At 34.8% G+C, this 26861-nt stretch overlaps 1 protein-coding gene across 1 annotated transcript in view; it reads left to right on the top strand.

Annotated features, from left to right (window-relative positions):
- Window positions 1-731: 731 nt before the first annotated feature.
- The window catches only part of Neb-cGP (ATP synthase membrane subunit K, mitochondrial), a 41373-nt gene continuing 15243 nt past the window's right edge, over window positions 732-26861 (top strand). The window contains exons 1-2 of the mRNA XM_081734273.1: window positions 732-888; window positions 7930-8016. Of these exons, the coding sequence (XP_081590399.1) occupies window positions 7933-8016 (84 nt within the window). The 5' untranslated portion in view covers window positions 732-888; window positions 7930-7932. The remainder of the gene's footprint in view (window positions 889-7929; window positions 8017-26861) is intronic.

The raw sequence follows: 26861 nt of genomic DNA, 5'->3' as shown, positions 1-26861 counted from the left end.
AAGAGTACACTTTCTTTTATATATATATATATATATATAAAACCCATCCCAGAGTTTGGAGCTCTTAAAAGTAGCTCTAAGCAGCAGTATTACAATTCACTGCTCCCCCGCAGAAGTCCATCCTGGATCCGCCCCTGAATGCTTCCGTCTAAAACTAGCCTTTAGAGTTACTATTTTGTCTTGACAATCCGAATGTTGTTTATAAAACGTTCAAGTGGTTAGATGATAAGGTTAGGACGTCGAAATGTTCGCAGTAAACTGAAAATGCAATAGAATGAAATTTCTGGTTTTCATACCTACTTGTAAACTTAGTCGAAAGGAGATATTAAAAATTTAAAATTGTGATGAAAACAACTTTTTAAGATACAAGACAAGATTTCTTTTAAAATATACGTATTTATAGTAATAACCAGGCTCGTAACCAGCCCAGAAATGTAGGGGGACCGTATCGAAACATATTATAGTTCATTTGTAATGCTACCGTAAAAATTTTAGGCGGACCCGGCCCGCTAGCCCCCCAGACATAATTGATTTTGGATTGTTTTGTGTTCCGTTGCGCTTTGCAATTTTTGCGAATTCTACTACGGAATGGGACCTAAGAGAGAACTACATCTACAGTACTAAATGTCGAAAGATATTTAAAGTTTCTTACAGAAAAGCATTTCTTTTTCGTCATTGTGAATTAAATATTATAAAGTAAGAAGTCATTTCGTAGGTATCTTCGCAAAACAACGGATTTGCGTTCCTCGATACGTGCTGTTTAATGTTCCCCTTCTAGCTTATAAACACCTCTTTGGTAAACAATCGACTATCGATCCTTTAACGAAAGGGCATATATGGTGGGTTAATATATCTGAGTTGTAGCCGGAATTTTCTTAAAGAAAACAGGTTAGCTTACTGTAGTATGTAGTGTTGTGTAAATTTTAGTATCATCCAAATATTGTGTGATATTACTGTATCATCAGGAAAGCTTCTAATGCTATAGTCACCAAAGATCTGAATATTAATAAAAAGCGATTATTCCCTTGTACTAATATGAATAAATTAATGGTTAAGTGTCGCAGACGAAGTTCAGTAATATGTAATATCGAACCTAAGCGGAACGAAATGGGTAATAGTATACAACAGTGCCTCATGATCTATGCGCGTGGATACTTCCTACTGTTGCACTACGTATAAAAATGATTTTATTACATTTAGAAGTAGTAAGAAGCATCCACGTGCACGTGCCATGCGATGTGTTTCAAATCCCCCACATATACTCATACACTACGTACAAGGGCACATTATTATTCTTCGCATACCATAAAACACAACGAAACGCAACGCAAACCGACGTACATTTTATTTTATATTACTCAGTAATTAAATTAAAGTCGCATTTTTACCTCATTTTCAAGTTCCTATATCCTCAATGAATAATCCTTAAAAGACTGCACTTCGTGAGTCCTCGCTAAATGATGAGGCACTCTCGTATACTATATCCCGAAATGAAACTAATTCAACTTACCCTACCCTTTAATAAGCTAAACTAAGACTTCAGATGCGTGACCTATGCGACACAAGGTCGGAAACGTAATATAAGTGAATGACTCATTGGACGCCTATTGTAAACCTGCAGATTGATGGTACGGATCCATACATAAATTGATGAAATATGTGCTTCTTTTTCTCTAAGTTCACTTTTAGTATCTTAAGTTACAATTTCTGAGTTGTGTACTTGCAATTCTGGGTGCAAATTCACTTCAGGAGGTCATGTGGGGAAATATCAACCAACCCATGCTAGGTGGCCACTAAAATAAGCATGAATGCTAACCGACCGAATCAGAGCAGGAGTGCAGCAGGGGGCCCGCGCTCGTATGGAATGAACGCGTCAGCGGTTCTGGATATATGCGTGCTTTCAGGATATAAAGATATGTGATTCGTCCCTTCATTTACACTTTGCCTTACAAATCTCACAAAACTTACGGTACCTTTTTCTATTCTATCCTACCATACCTTTGTGCTTACGATTTGTAAGAACTTTGGAAGTACGCCCTCCCCTCGTATCAGAGCTTCCTTCTAAAGTATATATGGGTGATTCCACGAAAAAGGGAAATTTTCTGTCACGGGCATTTCTTCAAACTACTACTAGAAAGAATCACCTCATTTTTATTTTGTTTGGTAGTAACCGTCACAAAGTAGGTATGCCATGTATAACAGTTTGCAAATATAACACGAAACATACGTAAAAAAATAATTATTACCCAATTTCTCAACACCGTGGGCTGTCACAGACTACAGTTAACTGATTTTAATCAATAAATTAAAACTGAAGTCGCAAATCAATGGTAATTAAATGGTAATTAAATGGAAGACAACACTTCAATGTTTCGGTTTTGTGGAAAGTAAATCTTTATAACGATTATTTTCGAAAGCTTGACTATGCTTCGTTTCTGTCACCTCTATTTCGTCTCAACTCCATGGCAATAGAAAAAATTATCATTGCTCTCAACAGATAGCATGGTCGTCCACATTGGCAACACCCACAAGAAGACAAGGCAGACATGTTTGACTGAAGAACAGAAAAAGTTGTGTGCATGTGTTAAAAGCTATAGGAAAAATATTTTTGTGTGGAAAGCAGGTGCGTATATTAATTGATTCTCAACACCATGGTATTTATTACTGAATGTATTTGTATGGTATATACCTTCTTTCCCTTGAGGAACCTACGCCTTAACGTAGAAAATTCGTACACAATTACTCACATGTACTGGTTAAAAAGTGGGCCGGTAAAAATAAATTATATTCGATTTTCTCAACTCCATGGTTCTCAACTCCATGTCCATCTGAAAACTAAGGGATCCACGGTGTTGAGACAAGTCACGGAGTTGATAATCCTGTAGTGTTTGTTATGCTCATGCTCTTCCAAATATTTGTTCTTTCAATATATTGATAGAAATAAAGCTCGTTTATGGTCTAGTGACTGGTATGCTCGCCTTTCGTGCGTGGTTCTGGGTTTGTTTCCCAGTGGAAGCTCAAAAATTAATGGTGTTTACTTCGCACAGTAAGGCAATTAAAAAACTCATTTGAGTAGAGATGTACTGAAACCTGATCGCGCAGACCATCGCAACGGTCGTAGGAGCCGACACGCTGACCACGTGTCATTCACACTCAAAGACCGGCTGGAGGGTCCTAGCCCATTTAAGGAGTGTTTCGCGGAAGTTCAGATTTGGGGCTGTCAGGTAGCCGGAGGTAAAACTTCAGTCAAGTCAAGATGGATGGTATCTGTTTTTAACCTATTGACGTCTGAATCTTATGATCAACTAATTGTTTTCTTTTCAGAGATTGTCGAAGAGTCGAGGGCAATATGCGGACAGTCAATTTTATGACGCGGATCGGGAGGAATTTCTCCTGGCCTACTAAACCTGACGTTTAAAAAGAGTTGGCAGTTGTCATTCTGTGTAGACTAGAACAGCCCTTCCCTGTTTCCTCAAGACATTTCCTTCACTGGAGTGGAAAATGAGGGCTACTTAACAGAGAACATCGAATTATCCAAAGAAAACAGAAATGATGAGTGCCTTACACTGTCATTTAGTGTGCATTATACAGGGCGTTTCAAACAATACCGACGACGTTTGGGAAGTGATTTCTAACATCAAGATAAGATAAAAAGTATAGACCAATCTGGGTGCACAAATGCTTCCTTTCGCAGTTATAGGCTGCCGAAAACATGAAAAAAAAAAATTAACTTTGAAGGTGAAGGTCCATAGCATAAAACTATGGGACCTACCGTAGTCGGGTCAGACTTCACTTAGGAATTAGTATGTGCGCTATCCAAATATCCATGTTTCAGAATCTTGCGGTACTTCCACAACAACTTTTATAGAAGTAGTTGGTGAGTACTTCAGATTATACGCCCGTAACCAAACTCCCTCTATAAAAATTGCTTCGTGAGTACCTCAGGATTCTGAAACATATTTTTGGATAGTGCACATATTAGTTCCTAAGTGAAGTCGTGATCCGACTACGGCAGATCTCATAGTTTTGGAGCTATGGACCTTTAAAGTTCATTTTTTTCATGTTTTCGGCAGCCTATAACTCCGAAAGGAAGCATTTGTGCACCCAGTTGTCTATACTTTTCGTCTTACCTTGGTGTCAGAAATCAGCTCCCAAACGATGTGTGTATTGTTTTGAAACACCTTGTATATATACCAAATATACGGTACAAATACACTTACCAAATGTTGAAAAAGTATTGCACTTTCGACGTGTGGACTTGATCACACAGAGAAGACAAACGGTTTACATAAGCTCAGAAAACAAATGAAGTAGACAATAGACAGGTTTAGTGACTACTTCGTCTGTTTCGTAAGCTTATGTAAAAAGTTTGTCCTCTCCATATGATAGTCAACATATTGAAAGCGCAATAATTTTTCAATATTCGATAAGTGTAAGTGTATTTCTTTTTTTCTTATTTACGTCACATATTCATATATATATACTATGAATACTATACATATATATATATATATATATATATATATATATATATATATATATACTATACATATTTATATATATACTCAATTTTGGAACCTTCATTAGATATATTTTCATATGCTTGCAGTATTTTCTGGAGTATTTTTGTATAACAAATTACGTGTCATCTTGTTTGTTAGAATTTTATTCAACATAAGGAGAATAATTCTAACTTACAAAAACTATTGGAAAATTATTTCAATTTTTATGTAAATTATAAGCTTAATCACTTATAAACCAAAACTTATCACCCAGATGTATTACGTTTCTCAACTCCACAGCAATTTTCAACTCCGTGTTAACTAATCTCAACTCCGTGACCTATGGTCTCAACTCCGTGGGTGCTGAAAAGTTTATTATTTTTTATTTACTACACCAATAACGATTCAGCTCTGCTGAACACCTAATTAACATGTACTTAGTAGTAGTAAGTGCATGTGATATTTTTATTGAAATAGGCGACCATCAACGGAACAAAAATTTTCCAAGTGAAAATTTCCCTTTTTCGTGGAATCACCCATATATATATATATATATATATATATATATATATATATATATATATTGGGCGATTATCAAATAATTTCTTTTAGAACCTAAAACAAAAACCTGCGTATACTTTCAGACCGTTACGAATTACCTTTCCGAATCTCTGTAATTCTAATTTCCTTCTTAATTTACATTGATACTTGTGCACAATATCACATATTAGAGCCATAATTCACAATTCCAGCATGGACACAGACTTCACCAACAATACTGGGGGCGCGCTGAGTCAGTGGTAGAGCGTTCACCTCCGACGCTTGGGATCCCTGGTTCGATCCCGGCTCGCCCCGTGTGGACTATGTGGTGGATACACACCGTGCTCGTGTGTTTTCTCGGTGTTCTTCCGTTTCCTCCCACTTTCTTCATTCTACCATTTCATTCATTTCTCATATTCACCGTCTCCTTTAGCCTAACCGGCATAAACGTGGGACGTAAAACATAAAGATTTCATTTCATTTTTCATCAACAATATTACAATATTACTACTAATTTATTCTGTAAATTTGAGAAATTGTCCACTCGTCACTATTTACCTTATGGGCGAATACGTGTATACTAGGTTCTACTTTCATTAATCTATTTTCACGTACATACGAATCTCACAGGTAGGAACACACTATATTTTGATTATTTACAGAGTACACAGTACTCAATTAAAATACTATTTCAAATTTCTTCTGTAATTTTTACAAATATGTAAATCTGTAAAATCGGTCTGCACCCAGAGGGTTTGCAACTTTGATTACATGTTTTTGACCTGACTATTCTAATTTTCTAGGAAGTCGCGTGAGAACTATTTAAGGCACTAGTGTATTTATACAGGATGCAATTTAATGTTAAACGTCGGGAGGTGATCACTGACAACGAGATAAGCAAAAAATGTCCTATGAACGTATAGCATATTGGTAGAGTTAACGACGGCCGAAAGCGTACGAACAGTAAGTTCGAAGCGGCAAAAATCGAAAACCAGTAAGCTTTGAAATGGGGGTCTAGTGGCAGTGCTCGATGGTGTTATTCAAACCATGAACAGGCTGACATGCTATTCACGTACAGTTATGCAGATGATAATGGGCGTGAAGCAGCACGAATCTGTCAGGAACGTTTTCCTCACAGATGCCAACCATCATACAGGATATTTGCAGCGATTTGTCGGCGCATGTGTGAAACAGGGACCCTACCACTTGCCCGTGTGGGTGCTCGTCGATCCCGTCGTGTGCGATCATCTTTTATGGTTGATCATGTGTTAAAGCTGTGTACAATAAGTCGAAATTGCGTGGAGCTTGCCCTGGGTGTTCGGGGTCCTTGGTTCGATCCCAGTCCATGTAGATTTTTGGTAGACAGCATCACATTTGTTCGCTTTCTCAGGCAAACTTTGTGGTGAACAAACACATGTACGTTGGTTTCCTCGGACTTCTCCCACTTTCTTAATTCCATAATTTCATTCATTTCTCATTATCACCGTCTCCTTTAGCCTAGCTGGCATAACCGTGGAATGTAAAACTTAGATTTCATTTCATTCCGTTTCTTCCAACATTGTTATTCTAATTCGTTCATAATCATTCACTTTTCTTCATTAGTCTCCTTTAGCCTACAAACCATAATCCTGAGATGTAAAACTGGAAATTTCACTTCGTTTCCATATGGATTCATGCAACCTTGTTTAGAGCATAAAATATATTTATTTATACGTGTATACTGTGTAAATGTAATGTAATGAAATGTTTTAGTTTTTCGTTAATAAGAAGAGAAGGTTAGTATTTTTGTACTACAGCCAGCAGCATGTTTCATGCTATTGTATTCTCATCGCGATCATTTTCTTCGACTAACACTCTATACCAATTACTCAAGAATTGGTCGGTGCATAATGTTCCCTATGTTTGGAAATCTTTCAAAAATGCAGTCGTTTTCTTTATCGCTTTTCCTTTCTACTCAAGATGAGAACACACTACATTCCTTTTTTTTCTTCATTCATATTATTTCATGCTTTTGTTTAACTTAGTGATTCAGCCGTGTCCTCAAATTTTGCAGCCGTAATTTAACTCATCTCTGGACGTTTTATAATGATGAACATTTCCACAGCGATATAATTGAGGTGACAACATAAAATAATCCATTATTATTTTCATCTATTTTTGAACACTTGTATAGTTTTAACGAATAGTTATGTTTAGTTGAATGTTTGAGAAATAAAATGAATTCATTTATGACTAAAAAGTAGAAAATAAATATTTTTAATTTTTTAAAAATAAACCGTACTAAAAAGCACAAAATAGTTCTGTTTCCGAGAAAATTGTTTTGTGTGTGTGTTTGTGTGTAACTGAAAACTAAGTCTAATATACTAATATTTATACCTAGTATCAGTTACTGTTTGTTATACGATATAGGTTAATTGATGAAGAGTCGAATTATGCAGGAATCACTCGAAGATAGTCACCACTTTGTTTATTAAAGTTTTGCATCTTTTCATCACCGGACATATATAAGACATGGACCAAGTGATGCATTCAATTTTTTTTAAGTTTTCCCACCGGGAATCAAACCGTGGAGTAACCCCTTTGCTTTATGGTACTTTTTATGTAATGACTTACTATGAAGTGCAGAGTTTGATTATATAATTTATTTTTAAATATTACGATGGGAAAAAAGAAATCTACAATTAAACCGAGGATATTCCGTTTATGTCGTGTCAAATTATTACTATTTTATTTATTATTTTAGGTTAAAAGTTCAATAATCAGAATTAAGTTCTTATGGTCAGATGAAGTTATTTTGTACTTTAAAATCCTACTAACTGTAATATGTTGTTAATTAACTATAGACCCTACTAATTTTTCTAAAATATTTTTTCTTTTTCTTTTCCAGATAATGGCAGGTGACCACGTAGACGAATCACAGTTCAAAGGTCTGGCTCGATATTTCAATTCACAAACTGTTACAGGCAGGGCAAATGTAAGTGGTGTTTCCATTATCTTTCTTGATGTACTAGTTTTACAAACAAGTTCCTTTTCACTGTATTTAGGATAGAGAGCATCTTTGATGAAAGTTATTTCCTTTCTGATTCCTATTGCATCACTTCTAAGCTAGATTCATTTCTAAAGTTGTTATTTTGACAAAGATATGGAAGGATATACAGGGTGTAACATAAGTGCATGGCCAAAAGTGAGGAGGTGATTGCGGACATCCAAATAAGTAAAAATGTTCCTATAAACTTGGTCCGATGTTGCTTCGTTTCCTAGATACAGGGTGTCCAAATGTCGAGTCCCATCAATGGCTCACTATGGAAAAGTGAATGGAAATCTTCAATATTACAGGAATAATACAATCAAATGGAAGTATACCTGTGCAAATACATTTACACTAGTATAGAAAATGAAACTAATCAACATTTGAGGTTATTGGGTTGTCAGTTTTGCCAACCTGCTACAAAGTGTTATGTTTTCAAATAGCACTAGACGCCCACACTTTAGCAGATTGCTGAGATCAAAACGTTCTTAAACATGGGGCACTGGTTTCCGAAGTTTATGTGTGGTATAAACGAGGCCTCCATCGAAACCTTTCTCAATTATTTATCTTTGGAAACATGCAATAGTTGTGAGCTATGAACCCTTGCTTAGTATTGTGAGCCGTTAATTAACTTCACACTTGGATGCCTTGTCTTTCGAAAGCGAAGCAAAATCTTCCCCGTGTTTAGGAACGTTTTAATGTCAGCAATCATATGCTGAAGTGTGGACCTCTAGTGCTATTTGAAAACCTAACACTTTGAACTAAGTTGGCAACACTTACAACCCAATGACCTCAAATGTTGATTAGTTTTATTCTCTAGGTTAGTGTAAACGTATTTGCATAGCCATAATTCCACTTGATTGTATTTTTTCCTGTAATATTGAACATTTCCATTCATTTTCCCATAGTGAGCCAAAGGAGGGAAGCTTCCTGACTGCCCCTCGGATATATATATAAGAGAAACTACAAAACAGTACGAAAATTAATGTGTGTACAGAATATTTGAAAAAGTATTCATGCAGAGACTGCAAGATCAATTTTGTGCCCATTACAAACTTAACTCCGCTTAAATGGTGAAACCTTTCTACGTTGACAAAGCTGATCAGAAATGCTTCCTAATTGTAAAATGGGTTTCGCATAATCTAGTAACAGATTTAAATAACTCCTCGGAAGGTGTAACGTATTCCGAAGTTGTAGCTACTAATAGGTGTAAATAATGAAATTATGTTACAATAAAAGTTTGAGAAAAGTGAACTCAGAAAATGGCAATGTTTTAAGATAAATTCGATTAACTTCAAATGCATTTGAGTAACCTACGTATAAGAAGTTTTAGTAACACTATACATGCTATAGAGGCTATCCAAAAGCATTATCAACAATGCTGTACTACCAACTCTGTATGTACTTTTTTAAAATTTTTAAATGGCACTACTCATATTATGACATGTATAAAATATCTACATTATGATGAACAAAAATATATATTTAATACGCAGCAGTGTTTCCAGCTTGCTACAGCTTTGATGCATAAATTGCGAAATACACGAGGTAAATAATGGTTTCTGACGACAGTAGTTCTAGAAAGGATTCAACAATGTTGTCACAATATACAATTTATTTCAATAATGTAAAGAATATTTCGATTTTAATAATTTGATATTTCTCATACTTCTTGAAAAATTTGAAGTATACAAAGTATAGAATATCGCAATGAAATAAACGAAATAACCGTCAAACAATCAGACCAGAGAGAGAGAGAGTAACGTAAAAATCACTAAAATGAATTTCGTTTATCGATACTTGGAGTAGTCGTGATGTTAATATACCGAATTGCTACGCGGGAGATTAAGCCTTACCCATTCCAACTTTTTTTTTTTTTTCCTTTCTTTCTATTAGTTTTGTCTTTTAGGAAATAGATTGGAGAACAATAGAAAACTTCACCTTACCTAGTGTAATAACCTGACGTAGTGTCATTTGAGGAAAAAAAAACATGACTTGTCGGATTGACAGCACTGTCAGTCTTATACCTATCGTAGTAAATGTCCCTCTGCCGATAATAAAAAATTTCAGCGTTTTTTGTTTATTAGTTTAAAAGTTACAAGAGCGTATCACAATAAATGGTCCTCCCTGCATATATAAGTTGGAAAGGGCAAGATTCGATGGGAATTCGGTACGCTAACTACACGACCACGCCGAGAACTGGTAAATGAGTTTCATTTTAGTGATTTTCACGTTACTCTCTCTCCTTGGCCTAATTCTTTGATAATTATTTTATTTAATTCACTCTGATATTCTATGATTTGTATGCTTGAAACATTTTGGTATGAGAATTAATTGTGAAACTATTACGTTTAGAATACTCTTTACAAAGTTACTGAAAGATAATTTTGTATTCTGACAACACTTAAATCAGTGTACAGAATAGTCCTCTTTGGAACTATTGTCGTCAGCCTATTATTATTATTACTATTATCGTGTATTTTGAATTTAAGGATCAAAACTATAGCAAGGAGAAGATCTCAAATAACTTAGTTTGGAACATTGCCACGTATTAGTTATATATTTTTGTTCATTATGCAGTCATCGTACATACGTAATATGACGTAGTGCCATTTGAAAATGAAAAATTCATACCGTATTGGCAACACTGCATTACTTACAGCATTGATGATAGGGGTTTTGAATAGCTTCTATGGTGTGTATAATGTTATCAACATTTCTTATAGATTTCTGAAGTACATTTGGTGTGATATGAATTTATCTTAAAATTTTACCGTTTTCTGAGTTCCCTTTTGTCAAATCTTCATTGTCCATAACTTCAATATTTACGACCATTTGTAGGTACAGTTTCTGAGGGAGAGGTTATCTAGATTTGTTTTCTGATTATCCAAATACAAGTTTAAAGTTACGAAACATTCCTGGCGAGTTTGGTACGAAACTAGGTATATTGCCAAAATTATTTTTTTTTCTGGATTGTATTCGCCAATAAGTATAATATATATATATATATATATATATATATATATATATGTATGTATAACTTGAATAAGAACAGTTTTAACTTTTTCTCGAATTTTTGTGATTCACTTATGGGGTTTCTTTGTTATTTGACACTTTTTGTGACGTCTGAAAATTGCTAAACTAGAGATACTGTTAAAGCTCCTCCCTTCCCGTGAAACTCTCAAAATACTATAGAAACAGTTTTACTTTTTTACGAAAAACGTGTGCTGTGTAGTCAATAATGTTTTAATTTTAGATCTTTATCCGTCCTGTAAGTTAAAAAAAAAAAAAAAATGTCGATCACAAGTAAAACCTTGTTTTTGTAGTTAGAGGGGATGAGGCTATCTACTTTTTACTCAGAAGGGTTCCACGGGAAGGAAAGAACCCTAACAATGCATCCGATTTAGCAAGTTTTGGATGCCCCCGACAAAAATGTTAGAGAACACTGGCATGTGAGTAAATAAAAGAACTCAAGGCACAAGATAAGATTGTTCTTATTGTCTGCATTTTGTCTTATTTTGTAAAAGTTGCTATCTTAATACTACTACTAATAGTAAAAAATCGGTATTTCTTAAGTTAAAATATAACTTTAACCGTGATAGTTGTATTAGGAAGTTCACAACTTTCTTCTTAGATTGAAAACCAATTAATTAAGAGTTATGGGCTAACTCTAATTCATGGGCGTTGAAATGCAGCATCGAATCAAAATGTACCAATGCCAAAAACAAATGTAATAAGCATTCGGCTACTACGACGTTGAATTATTCTTTCTGTCTTGTCTTTCCTTTGTCTCCTTTGTTCACATTGTTGGTGCCGCGGTGACTCAATGGTAGACCGTTCAGCTCTGGTGCATGGGGTCCCTGGTTCGATCCCATCTCGTGCCAAGTGGACTTTGTGGTGGGCAGACACTGTATGCGTAGGTTTCCTCAGAATTCTCCCGTTTTCTCCCACGTTATTAATTCCACCATTACATTTATTTCTTATTACCACCATCTCCATTAGCCTCGCTAGCATATACGTGGGACTTAAAACTGAAAGATTTAATTTTTCGTTTTTGTTAACATTGTTAAGAAATATTAAAGCAGTGGTTATTTTGAGGGAAGTGACATCGGTTAAAATTATAATTTTATTTCTGCGCATTAATAAAGAAACCTTACCTTATGTGCTAAGTATACAGTCATTGCGAGATTAGCTGAACTTTATTTCTTGAACAAAAAAAAAAAAAAAAAAAAGTATTTTTCACCGCTACCACTTCTCTCAAGAGCCACATACAGTTACTTGTTAATGGAGAGGATAGCATTCGAAACACACGAACATTTTTGAATACTTTCCTGAAATTCAAAAATGTTCCTATGTATTATTCTTGGATATTCTCAGATGAATCACTGTTTCATGCGATAACTGACTTAGGACTTCGCATAGTGTGGAGAGAACAGAGTAGGATATCGACAGGACGTCTGTAAAGCCCTGTATTCACTTGGTCGACTTAGGCCGAATCAGATCGGTACATGTGTTCAATTATTTCAACCGAAACTGAATTCTGCTTGTCGACTCCCTCTCCTCTAGTCGATTCGAAATTGACTGGCGATTATAAAGATAAAATTGTAACAATTTGCCGTGTTATAGCACAAGAATTAAGGGACGAAATTAAATTAGCAGCTACAAGAGAAAAGAAAAGAAAATGGTGTTGCATAAGGGAATTCGAACAGTAATTAGGAGCATCATATACGTGTACTTTGATGAAAGAATGTTCAGTAGAGGATCTTTGTGTAGTTTAAGAACTTACCATAGTTTCACAGTAATAATTTTGAACTTGTAAACATAAAATACACTTTCCCTACATTATCGAGAAATACTCCGCTGGTTGAAATTAATATATTACACAGTTGTCTTTCATATGGACTCACTCATCGTAACCGTAGTATACCACTTGTAAACATAAAATATTGCTTACCTACATTTTACAAAAATACTCCGCCAGTGGAAATCAACATTAAATTAGTCTTCATTCATTTATAGTCAACTCATTGTAACCATAAAATTGTCATTTCTACGACGGTGTATTGTAAACTTGCACTGTGCAATGTATTAAGAAATCATTAAATAATGAAAAATTATATGATTTTTTAAAAAATTAACATCATCTCGCAAAATTGCAGTTCTTTACTAGGATAATCATTAGTAAGTAAAAACCGTGCAGTCCCAGTTTGGGTACACATATTTAAAATCATAATATATCCATTTATTTTCACGGCATTTTTACTTTTGCAGAAGGGAAGATTTGCTGTACTGGATGCAGATGTACTTGAAAAAAGCTTACCTGTTATCGGTACAAATAGAGCGTTGTGCCATAAACACTAACAGTAAATACAAAAGCACTAATCAACTTGCCCTAGGTGGTTACTGAAAGGGAGAATGGTAGGATTTAGATTTCTGGGCTTTCGGCATCTAATGCCATGTTAGCTCGTCACGTTTTTGAGGGATGACGTCCCTCGGCGAGCACGCTATCCGGAAAAAGGGAAGGAAGAAAGCGGCCTAAGACCTATATCTTAGGCATCACTCCGGCATTTGCCTAGTGTGAATGAGGAAAATCCAGGAAAACCTCATTCAGGATGGCTTATCTGAAAAAGCTTTTTATACTTTTTCGACCGAGTGCCCCCACCAGGAATCGAACTCGGGATCGCTCACACCGAAGTCAAAGCGGGAATAGTATCTAAACCACACAGGGTAGGAGTAGCGAAACCTTTGCTTAGCACAAAATATTAGATTATTTTTAACAGATCATATCATAAGACTTGCTATGTTAGTAACGGTTGCAGGTGTTATTTTGGCGGACCACATTTTGAAATATTTACAAGTAAGATTCTATGCTTTGCATGAAAAGACATTTTTATAAGTAACAAATTTCTCCAGACATCAGAATTAAGTGCAAGGTAATACACTTGTATTTTAGGTTTACAAGTGCAGGGTTAATAGTGTAAAATCATTACAAGTGCTTTTCGACGGATAAAGTAAGTGATTGCATATGAAATATGGTTCTATTAGATGCTATTTTCCATTGGCGGCATGTTACTGCACAGTGTATAGGACCTGTATTTTACGTTTACAAATACAGCGTTACTAGTATGAAACCATGAGAACTGCTATTAAAACTCGTATCATTGTCAAAATAAACTTTTTCCACTACCCTCGATTGCGCGCATACCTACTGTCGCTGGCGCGCCAGGTTCTTTCGGACACACCCCGCGTTGCCACGCGGGCCCACTAGCTTCGCTCTGAATTGACTCGGTTAGATAGCATTTCTGCTTTTAGTGGCCACCTAGCACAGGTTGATTTGTGTTTTCCACTGTAGCTTTTATTCAACACATCTGAAAGCCGTATTTATATGTAAATCCTAAAAGAATTGTAATTTTTCAACAATTACTTCTTGTGACCCCTTTGAATTTTATCTATGCCAAGTGAGATATTTTCATGTTGCCCAGTGGAAACCTTTTAGGGGATATAAGACGGAAATTAGTGAAAGAATTATAATTTCCTTTCTAGTGGTGCGGCGAAAGTAAACCTGCACATACTAATAGAGCTTATATAATATAGCATAAAAAACGATCAACTTCATGAACCAAGTTATCTTTGGTTGAGTTATTTCTTACGCACCTGCACCCGACCTTTTCGAAGCATTTTAATATTTTTAATTTTATTCCGTATGTTCGCAGTTGCGAATTTTGAATCCATATGACGAACAACTGCTTCTAGTACTGTTTCTCAAACAGCAATATTCTTGTAAAGAGCATTTTCTGTAATTCATAAGCATTCATTTGCCCATATTATTATTAAAGTAATTTCATCTCAGCTGTACCGAAACGGGACATTTCCAAGACACTTTTCGTTCCCGATGAAAACGTTCTGGAGTCAGGCGTTTATACTAGGCAACCAAGTCATCTTCGCTGGGTAATCTAATTGAATCCATCCCAGAAAATAGAATGTGTTTCAATTCAGTTGTCAGTCGATTAGTTGCTTTCGACCAGCAGGCGATTCAGTTGAAATCCTGTTTACACAGCAGGGTGTCTACTGACCTGGAAAATCTTGAAAACCTGGAATTAGCCTGGAATTTCCTTTTGGACCTGGAAAACCTGGAAATAGCCTGGAATTGGACGAGGAACCTGGAAGTTTTGAAATTGTTTTTAAAATATTGTTTTTGGGGTTGGTATGGAATAAGTATATTTTTGTAAAATGCAAGAAAGTTATATACTATAGTATAAGTTAAAAGCCAATAATAACTTATTCAGTGGAGACGAAGTTGAGAAAGAGACAGACGTGAGCAGAGTGCAGGCGGTGAAAGTTTTTGGAAAATATGTTGAGGGTACAAGAAGAGACTGAATAAGATTTTATTTGTTTGGCATGGTCGTTGTGAATAACAGTGACTACAAAAAGAGCTAAATTAGTCCCCCATGATGAGAGTAAGGTAATTGAAAAAGTTAAATTTCGTGATCTATTAAGTTTGTGTCTTAAGAACCTACATTTCAGTCATTTTTCTTTTCATCTTGTCACTTAAAGAAACTATCACTTACCATATGCATTCTCAAATTATAACCAGTTTTTGTTAAGAACTATATAAAATTGCATTAACTTATACGTGTTACAATAAATGTCACTCTACTGAATAGACCTGGAAAATAAGGAAAAATAAACCTTGAAAACCTTGATAAAACCTGGAATTAGAAAATGAACATTTAGTAGACACCCTGCACAGTCGACTGAGTCGAAAGTGACGTCAGTTCAACTGAATGGACTACAAATCGACTAAATGTAAACGCCCCATAAGTGTGGCAGCTGGGGACGGGTTCCTGGGTTCATAATAATGCAGGATTCGTTACCGAAGAACCGTACTCTGTGGATATCCTGAAAGAATATGTCTTTCCTGTGGTTCAGTAAGCTCTGACTTTGTTTACATGGATAACAATGCGTCCATTACAGGGACACTGGAGAATTTGGACATCAACCGTATGAAGTGACCATATTCCTGGGATCTTAATTCCATCCAACATGTCTGGGATGTTCTTCGAAAACGAGTTTGAACGGAGCAGTCCTTTATCCAGGCTCTCAAAATTGCGTTAAGGAAGAATGGGACAACATATCTCATGCTGTCCTGAACATTCACAGTGACAACATACCAAAAATATGTGCAAGACGCTGTGCTGTCCGAGGTGACCATATGCCCCATTACTATGATGAAAATTCTCTGTACTCATGGGAACTTGCATGTCTTGTCCTCTCTTTATTTTACTTTGCTAATACTTTTTGGGAAACGCCGTGTTTTGATATTAAAGCTGGACAAATATTTGCTCGTATATTGGTCACGTGATGTGCCCAGATCATGTTCCCAAAAAGTTTTGTGTCAATACGTTTTTGATCCCTAGCAATTGTTAAACAGTGTAAGTATGCTGCTTGCCATGCAGACGATGATGCACTTTGACCATGCATAGGAAGTGATCATTGTGCATTGATGTTCTCGTCCTGTTCCTACCCATTTACAGCCTTATACACGTCGTGGCTTTTGTAAAATACACCTAAAAATCTTTATACTTTTAACTTTGCATTTTTTTTTTTTTTTTTTTTTTAATCGAAACTTACCTTCAAAATAGCGAGCTGAAAATCGCATAAAATAATTTTTAGAAATGTAAATCACATCTGCAATAAAATGTAGTAAACCTTTTGTTACTTGTGTTAAAATCCCTAGCTGCAATTACGTGATATGATTAATTCACCTAAATGTATGACTAGAAACTTATTTCCAGGTTGCGAAGGCTACACTAGGTGGACTTCTGTTGACATTTATGTATTTTAAAATGAGATCTAAACATGGGAAGAAAAAGGTTAAGGAAGATTGAAGTTTTGTGCCCAACTTATTGACGTTTATTTATTTATTTTTCTTGTTCTGTTTGATGATTTAAATGTGCTTGGAGACAGTAACTTTTGTTTTTCAGTAATAAATAATGAACGGAACACTAAATTGCTTTTATCATGCATTGTAATAATTTATTATTATAGTACTAATATTTCAATTAGAATAAATTTTAGAGTACAAGATGTCTTTTCTTTTTCTTTCTGTCTTTAAATAAGTAACTCTGTGACTGTATGGATATCAAAGAACTGCATTCTAACACAGCTAAAGCACCAACAATTACAACGTGCTTATTCCAATATGATATTAACTTAATAAAAATACCTTCTGAAGTTAATAGGATATACCACAATATATACAGTATCATAAACTTGAAAATTTACCTAATCTATATAAAAATATATGGCAATACTACATAGATTCTCTTCCTAAAAAATACAAACTGATCTTTACAGACGCATCAAAAGAAAAAAACATATACCACTCGGTGCTGCTTTAATAATACCTTATTTGCAACTGTAAAAACAATATAAATTACCCTGTAATATGTCTGTGTTTGAAGGTGAAGCTTTCGCCGTAAGAAAGCATTTTTATTCATAAAAAAAGCCAACCTCAAACATGCCTGCATATGTACACTCACGTCCAAAATTATTGTCGTATGTCTATAAATATGTTGTTGTAGGAATATAATTTGATAACGAATTCCCCAGTATTTCTTACAATGTTAGTGTGTGTATAATCGGCAAAGACATGTATGTGGCAAATTTCATGTCAAAAAAGCAGTAAATAAGAACAATAAAACGAAAATAAAACTTTATTGTCCATTTAGCAACATTTTGTTTTACTCATTCTCATTTTCGTAGGTATAATTCTTTTCCTATGAAATTTCCCTCAAATATACATTTCCCGATTATACATATAATATCAGTATTAATAGTACCCTCCATAATCATTAGCAAATTATATTCTTAAAGAGGACAGTTATAGATATGCGGTAATCATTTTGGACATGAGTGTACCAATGTATTGAGTGTTATAACTGCTTTAAATAATACGAGATGGACTGTTCAAACTTCTTGGAGCCTTTTATTGATTACAAAATTATACCATTCTCTACAATCTAATAACTTTAATATTATTTTACTTTATACTAAGGCGCATGTTAACATACAATCTAATGAATCTGTCGACCATTATGCAAAGCTGCAGTCACTACGGGTATCAGTACCAATATACAAATTTCTTTCTATAACTTTAAACCTGTTATCAAAAATAAACTGGAAAAAATAGTCAATGGAAAAAAAAAAAACAGAGAAGGCCGTGGCAGGCATTATTGGACTATATCGGATGACCTGGAAGATAATGCTTGGGATGTATTAAGAACCTGGTCCAGATCGAAAATTGTCTTAATCTATGGCATAATATTAAACACAGCTTTAACACACAAAAAATGTTCTGCATAAGAAAAAAAGATGCAAATCTCTGCTGGTGTGGAAAAGAAATAGGAAATCTGAATCATCTAATATTTTATTGTGAATTATTACAACAAACAAGGAAAGATTTTATAACACGTCTTTTAAATTGCTTTCACACGTTCCCAATCACAGTCGGTTTGATAATTACATCGAGAAATTGGATCTTCATCAGGATATTTGTACAGTACATACAGGATAATCAATAAAAAAACCTAATAACTTGTTTCATGGAACTACGTTTAACCTATTACAAGAAATTACTGGAATAACTTGGAATTGACTTTTTATACTATACTACCCTTGAATCAGCATGTTTATAAGAATACGGTTAACAATTACGTTCAAAAACAATGATAACAGTGTTATCATTCACAGCTTCCACTGATCCCACTTACAGCTTAGTGTTATAACTTTTAATTATTAATAAACCATCATTACTTTTAGACAGTAATAGGTAAAAGGCTATTTGAACTTATGTTTGGGCCTATGAACACGGCATTTACGAATGCAGAAATGAAATGGATAGAACTTGCTGGCTCTATAGAACAGTAGAAAAGTTACTTTATATACCTAGAGTATAACCTATAAAGGTGTATAGGGAAGGAAGGAGTTTATTTAAGAATGTTTCCAAAAAAACAATCATTATCGGATAGACTAAAGTACTTATATAATAAATGGAATTAAAATACGTTAATTACTTCTATTATTATTAGCGCTAAATTAGTTCGTCGTGCCCTAATATTATTTGTAAACGAAAATATGGAGCAGATATACATTACGAGTCGCATTTTATAGGTATATATATATATATATATATATATATATATATATATATATATATATATATATAGAGAGAGAGAGAGAGAGAGAGAGAGAGGCTATTCCGGAATACTTCGAAATGAAAATCTTAATTTCGGAATCCCGGAAGTTCACTCCGAAAGTTTACCCTGAAATACAGGAATTCCGGAAATTCAGTCTGATATTTCGGAATTTCTAAAACTCGAAATTCCGGAATCTCGGAACTTCAGCTAGAAATTTCCGAATTCCAGAATATAAGAACTTCGGTTCAGCACTTCCGAATCTTTGAAATTCGGAATGCTCAATAACGGTACGTCAATCCAGCATATCGGAATCCTGGTCCGTGAAATTGCAGAACCGAGTAACTTCAGATTTTGAAATTTTAGAATTTCTTGATTTCATAACTATAGAAGTTCAGAATCTGAAATCTTCAAATAACATGATTATGAGATAGACATCAACACTCAAGACAAATGTAATGATGAAACTTACTCCGTTTTATTCATTTTTAGTGGTGGCAGTACTCCGTCTTTCTGAAGAACGGGAAGTGCTGAGCAGAAGAACTCATTGAACAAAGTGTAAAGACTTCATTTATTGGTTCTTGTCTTGTTCTAATGTTCTACCCAAGGGGAGGTTCTATCATGTTTATACATCGTTGCTAACTGGGCCACTAGTGCAATACGGAAAGAGTATCGACCAGCTTCTTCCCTGTCTGGCTTCAAAATGACATATAGAAAACTGAAAATTTAGAACCAGGGTGAAGCCATAGATTGCGAGTTTCGTATTCATTACCTACATTTTTACTTGCACACTTCAGCCGATATTCCTCTGCTATTATTCCACCCTCGTACACCTTCATGTTTAGAAGCCAGGTTCTGGACACGTAGCTGAAATGCTCGTTCTGCGTTCGGGGAGATTAAGTTTATCAAAAATATTTGAACCCCCAACTCCCCTTAAGATACACATTTCAACGATTGATTTCACGGTTTATCTAAAAAATTACGGATTCGACACTAATATCGATAGTTTCCAATTATTGTTACATGTCATCTCTTCCCACTCCTACCATAGGTGTTAGGGGGTCTTGAGGGCTAAACTTCAACTTAAATGGCATCGAGAGTGTCAGTGTTCATCTCAGCGACCGAAAAAACTATGAATTCCAAATTAATATCAGTCGTTTCTCATTATTTTTTCATGTCACCCACTTTCAACCTACCTCCTTGTGGAGCTAGAGGTCTTACACAATTTGTTTCCAAGTTGTAGTCATATATGTACCAAGTTTGGTTGAAATTGCTTCAGGCGTTCCAAAATGATGCTGGAACAAGCATACATCCATTTTTATACGAAGAAGCATCTAGTTCTCCCTGATAATTTTCTTAGTTTTTAATTTCTTGAATTTGGAAAATGGCAACTTTTCAATAAAAAACATGTGGTTCGGAATTAATAGTTAATCCCATAACTAGTTGATAGTAAATGGCTTTTCGTAACGTAGGATAATAAATCTATATAATAGAAATGTTATTAATATCGAAGAAATATATTTTAATGATGCACCTGTTTCCATTGGCAGTGAGAGTTAAATTATTTGTCTATTTAGTTAGGTTAGGTAGATTAGGTTAGATTAGCTAGGATATGTTAGGTATTGTGTTTATTGATGTCATGTACATGTTACATTGTATTAATGAATAAATGTGCCAATAAGGATGAAAATGAAAATAAGAGGCTAATAATTGTTAAATGTTGAGAAATAAAACTAGATATTCGAAATGAGTTTGAAAGCAGTAGGGCTTGCGTGGGATATAATAGAATACTTTATGGTGATAAAATAAGAATTCTTCATTTATTTTCTTTCTAATTGTGTGAGTGGTCCAAAGCTAACTGCCAAAGCTACATTACATGTGTATAGTTGAAAGTGCATCAAAATTGAAGACGAAAGCTAACCATAGTTTAAAAAAAAAAAGGAAGAACTCAACATAGAGTATCGCATAGATTACAATATTTAAAAAAAAAAATAACAATCCAGACTAGCTGTTTAAGATGTTCAAGTTCACTGCTTTGTTGAATTTTGAAAGAAATGAATAAGCATTTGTTCAACTTAAAATAATTTTATTAACCTGATATATTCATGCAATCTATCAATACAAAAATTTTCATATAATAATTTATACAATAGATCATTGTGTCCAAAGGCGTAGATGGAACTGTGCCAATGGCTATGTATGTTGTTCCAGCTGTGTTATTGATATACGGCCGCAACTCCATAGAATCCTACTTCTGTTATTTAATTGTTGCTGTTAAAAAAAAGAATGCAATAAAAATTTAGTGGATTGGAAATTACTTATTTAGTTTTATGATCAGCAATAAATGGATTAGTATTTAGCTGTTATATAAATAATACATATTTTTCCCCTTAAAATCTAAAACCTCTTGCTTGGAATGACACCACTGCAAGAATCTGGAACATTAATAACCTGATTGAAGTATCAATTCCGCTGCGCTTACTGATTTCTTTTTCTCTCTGTTGGTAATCCGTTAAACATCAATACTAATTTGTTCCCAAATTAATTCTTATTATTTTTTTTTATTTTTAACAAATAAATATTTTAAAAATTAGAAATAATATCCTAGGCTGGATGCCATTAAACCTGATTGTATGTGTAAATTATTTCTACTACAAAAATTTACTTTTTGAAAATTCTTTGTATTCTTTCATAGCATTTTCAGTCTGGTTAATTTTACTAGGACATATATAAAAGGCAGAATGGAAATGTACATTAACTACAAATTAACTCTCGCAGAGCCAAGCTCAAAATCATGACATAAACGATGAAGTGGGGCACCTAAGTGACCCCATTAGAAAGTGTGATAAGTTTGTTCTTATTACCGTTTTTTCTCTACACAACTCCTGTTACAGCGTCTATAGGTCTGTTTTGACTTGATAACATACTGTTAAGATATACATGCATCTCCAAATGTTGCTTACATAACAAAGTTGTAGTAACACATTTTTTTGTGTTCCTGTCTATACTGTGTGTCTCACTACATCAGGATGTCTACTGATACTGGAAATACTAGAATTATACTGGAATTTAATTTTGATACTGGAAATACTGAAAATATATTGGAACTTCGATCCACATACTGGAAAAATTATGAAATATGCAAATATTATCATTATTTATAATGTACCCTGTATTTTTGAACTCCAAAAGTCCAGGGTAATAACAATCTTGCATTATAACTAGAATAGAAAAATACACAAAATACATTTATATAATGCAAATGATGTTCTTGGCTCACTATATCAGGCTTCCGAGCAGGGTGTCTACGGACTATGATAGTCGTGAATTGAGGTTATCGATCAAAGGAAAGTAGTGAAATTGAGCCTCAGACCATGAAAAAAGTTATTTTACGGAACAACAATACTTACGTAATACAGCACAGTTACTGAAATAGTAAATTGTGATTTTCCCTAATGATTTGGCGTTAAGACGTGACACCTTCTCTCTTGGGGTTGCAGATAGTCACTAACTTCCCTTTTTCTTCTAATACTGTTTTGAGTTTCCGCCTTTTTTCTTCTTTTTTTCTTTTTTTTTTAAATACCTTACATACAATAATAATGAATGCATTATATTATATGCAATGCTTCAAGTACACTATACAGGCTGCAAACTAGTCAGTAAAGTCAGTAAAAGTATGTCCAATGATGGAAAACTGAGGATCAGTTTTAATGTTTGGTATGGATATAGCACATAGTTTGTGTAAAAATTCAACGTTTTCATGAGCAGCTACAAATGCTTATTCATGTGTATTTCAAAGAAATCAAGGCTAATTAAATTTATTAAAAATAAAATATTCTTTTGATGGTAAAACAATTACAAATCTGAAATCATCAAAAGTGCGATTATTCCTAAAGAACTTGAAGAAAAAAAAAAAAAAAAAAAAAAAAGCATTGTATTAGGTACTGGAATTTTGCTGATAATTATACTGGAATTTTAAAATTGCAACTGAGTAGACACCCTGTACATACCTTCTTCCCAATTTATCCTGTTTCCATTCGGATTTTATGCACAGTTGTTTCACTTCACAACTGTTTCAGTCTTTCTGTGCCTCCTACATAACCATCGCTTACAGTTTTCGCATTTAACCTTTGATTTAGTATCCTGTTTTCTGTCGCACATGAAATATCCTCCTCGTTTTACTTCCTTCTGTGTTTTTGTTTCAGTTTCACCATCAGACACACGTTTTAGGCGTGTTCCAATAAAAGCATTATTAAAGCTCAGAAAAGGTATTGGTATGTCTCTTTTGATAAGTCAAATCTGTATATATACAATGTGTCCGAAAGTCCCAACATAGGTAACTGTTATTACACTGTGCAACAAATTTAAACTTTTTTATCTCCTTCAAATTAAATTATGTGATTTTAACTAAATGACGTGCTGAATTCATTGGTCGAAACGAAAATGTTCCATCACGTCACGTTTTTGTTGGGCAGACCTCAACACATTATACGAAATGTACATTTTTACGTATATTTACTGTCTAATGTAGGCTGGGAAGACGTACTATATTAACATTAAATTTTGTTGTTGACTTACCCTTTAAAATATTTTCTTTGGTCGCTTACGCTTGTAGACATCTTCTGGAATCCCTCTTGACGATAGACTAGCAATATTCAGCAAGATACTTTCAGTCCATTTTCCACTGTAACGCTTTTCAAATGTGACAATGTTCTGATGAAACCGTTCTCCGTGTTCATCACTTACTACGCCGAAGTTTTGAGGGAGAAAGTCGAGGTGTGAGTGCAAAACGTGTAAGTTTAATGATATGTTGCATTCCATGAGTTGAAAACTCCGCATTATGTCACTAATATCTTCATAATTTTCAGCTTTTAAATTTCCAAGGAAACCTGAACATACCGGTTTAAATGACAGCCAAGCTAATTTCTCAATTTCAGAGAGTTTAGTTTCAAAGTCTTCATCCTGCATGACTGTTTTAACCTACTGAGCAACATATACTCATCCTTAATTTCGGGCATTTCTCCGTAAGATAAGTGAAAGCAATACCTTCTCTATCTAGTTCTTTAACAAAACTCATCATCAACCCAAGCTTAATATGTAATGGTGGCAAAAATACATCTTGAGGGTTGACAATTGGTTTACGAGGTATGTTCCTGGCAGCAGGAATTAAATCTTGTCTTTGAGAACAGTATTTAAGGATGCAGTGGTTTACTTTGTCACGGCCGCCCCACTCACATAAAAAACAACAATACGTGGGTATCATTGTTGCATCCCTGTAATAATAAAAATAACTTTCAAGTCCCCACATACATGATATTTGATTTTTTTTATTATTTTATTTTATTTTTATTCAATGAAGTCCAATATTGCACTCATAACTTCATTTGTCCTTTGTACGAGCAGCATATGCTACAGAAGCAGATGGATTAACATTTCCAATATGGAGAAGCACTGCCTTCAGACTTAGTTTCGAGCTGTCAATAAGTGCTCCTCGGTGGGATTATGTTCATGTCCCAAAGACTGAAATAAGCCATCTACATCTTTGCAATATACAATGCCTCCGTTTTCAACAAACTAGTCCTCAAAATGACTGTCGTGTTATAAACAAACTGACTTCAATATCTTGAGCTAAGAAATTCCAACCTTAAAGCCTGGAGCCCAACACTTCCGCTTTTCTTTTAGGAAAATTTGTCTCGTATAAGATGGTTAATCTCTTCTTGTGTGATCAAGTGAGGTGATGTTGACTGGGATGCAGATGAGTGAAAGTCTACACTTTCCCCGTTGCTTGGAACGTCTGAGGTATCATCTTCTGAATCAATAGTGTAATGTTCTGGAGTTTTAGGTACTGGAAGATCTTCACTGTGGAGAACTGGTCGAATAGCTGATTTTAAATTAGGGTACTGAATCTGATGTTTAGAGGAAAAGTCCTTTACAATTGTCGAGCAAAAGTAACAGTCAGTACACGATATATTTGTTCGTGCCAAATCATAGGAATCAAAGAAACATAGAACTACGTTTTTCTTGTAGCCAGTTTCTCAAATCCCTGGAATACCTAGTGCAACATATGTGCGGGGCCCAAGACTTACCCTAGTCTCCAACCCTACAGCTCAAGTACAGTTCATAAGCCTTTTCAACTAAAGGTATGCATTTAATCAACATTTTCTTGAAACCCAGATGCACAGCACACACTACTACAAAAATACACAACGCTGCAAATCCGGCAACTCCTAACGAAACACCACTCAGGAAATAACAATACAATCGAATCAAAAATTACTTAAATGCTAGAACATATGGCAGCAGATTTAGGCAACACAAATCTGAACTCGTTTATTACTAAATATTAATGGGATACTACCTGAAATGAAGATAAAGAGTGAGGAGAAATATGAGAAACCAGTGCTCCCTATTATAACAGAAAAAGACTTGTATGCGGTAGGATAAAATTGGGGGATGAGGAGAACTCCTTTGAACAGCGTAATTATTCCTTCTGTAAAGAAGAAAACTTGTCGCTTGGATGATTTTTAAATGAGAGTATATTTTAAGATATACTACATCAACAATTTTTATTTTAAGCACTTTTTGCCCTCCCGGCTGGTCTACTGGGTAGCACGCGCGCCTTCGGTGCATGGGATCTCGGGTTCGATTCCCGGTAGAAGAGCATTGAACGACACGATGGTTCGGATTCTACCTTAAACTGTAGGATCACGTCTCATATAGCCTCGCTGCTAAAAAAGTACACTAAATTTCAATTACCAAACCAATCATTAATCATATTTCATCACAACCAGTAAAAATACGGTATTTCACAGTACAAAATTTCAAACTTTTTTCACAAAATTGGTATGTGATACATAAAAAGTAATTACAGATTCGATTTTCTCATGAAAAAATACATAAGAAAAACATATTTTCATGTAAAGGACAGATTTCTTGTTGCACAGTTATTAGAGATACAACAAAATGTAAGAAGGGAAACCGTCTCCAAATATGATGCTTTCAATCTAAAGTGAAAGTTTTTTTTTTTTTTTTTTTTTAAATCAGACGAGCAGTTTGAGCTGTACATTTTTTATGCGGCCAATGTTAAATGAAAATGCAACGTTACCATTTACCTGGATCCGCAACATAAATAACTGAAGTTACTGTCATTTACGCTAAATGTCGATGGGCAGCTCCCATTTCAAACAGTAACTTCATTCACTTACAGTATGTTGTGGATCCAGGTAAATGGCAACGTTGCATTTTCATTTAACATTGGACACATAGAGAGTGTACAGCTTAAACGGCTCGTCCAATTTTTAAAAAATCCTTCACTTTAGATTGAAATCGTCATATTTGGAGATGGTTTTTCCTTTACATTTTGTTGTAACTCTGCTAATTCATGATTTGCATTCATTGATCTATCTTCCTATCTGTTTATACGTTCTTCCGTCCATCCATACATCTGTCTATATATCTACCTGGGCTGGCCTGTAGTGAAGTCGGTAGAGCGTCCGACTGGTAATCCAGTGACCCGAGTTCGTTTCCCGGATAGTGAATAGAAGGAACTTTTCACCTCAACCTCCAGAAATGAGTACCGGGAGCAACCCTGGGGCC

This window comes from Thermobia domestica, chromosome 12 (assembly GCF_964235325.1).
Source record: "Thermobia domestica chromosome 12, izTheDome1.hap1.1, whole genome shotgun sequence".
In the NCBI taxonomy this organism is placed as follows: domain Eukaryota; kingdom Metazoa; phylum Arthropoda; class Insecta; order Zygentoma; family Lepismatidae; genus Thermobia; species Thermobia domestica.
Note: the sequence above shows the minus strand (reverse complement) of the source record. Positions and strands in the feature narration are given on the sequence as shown.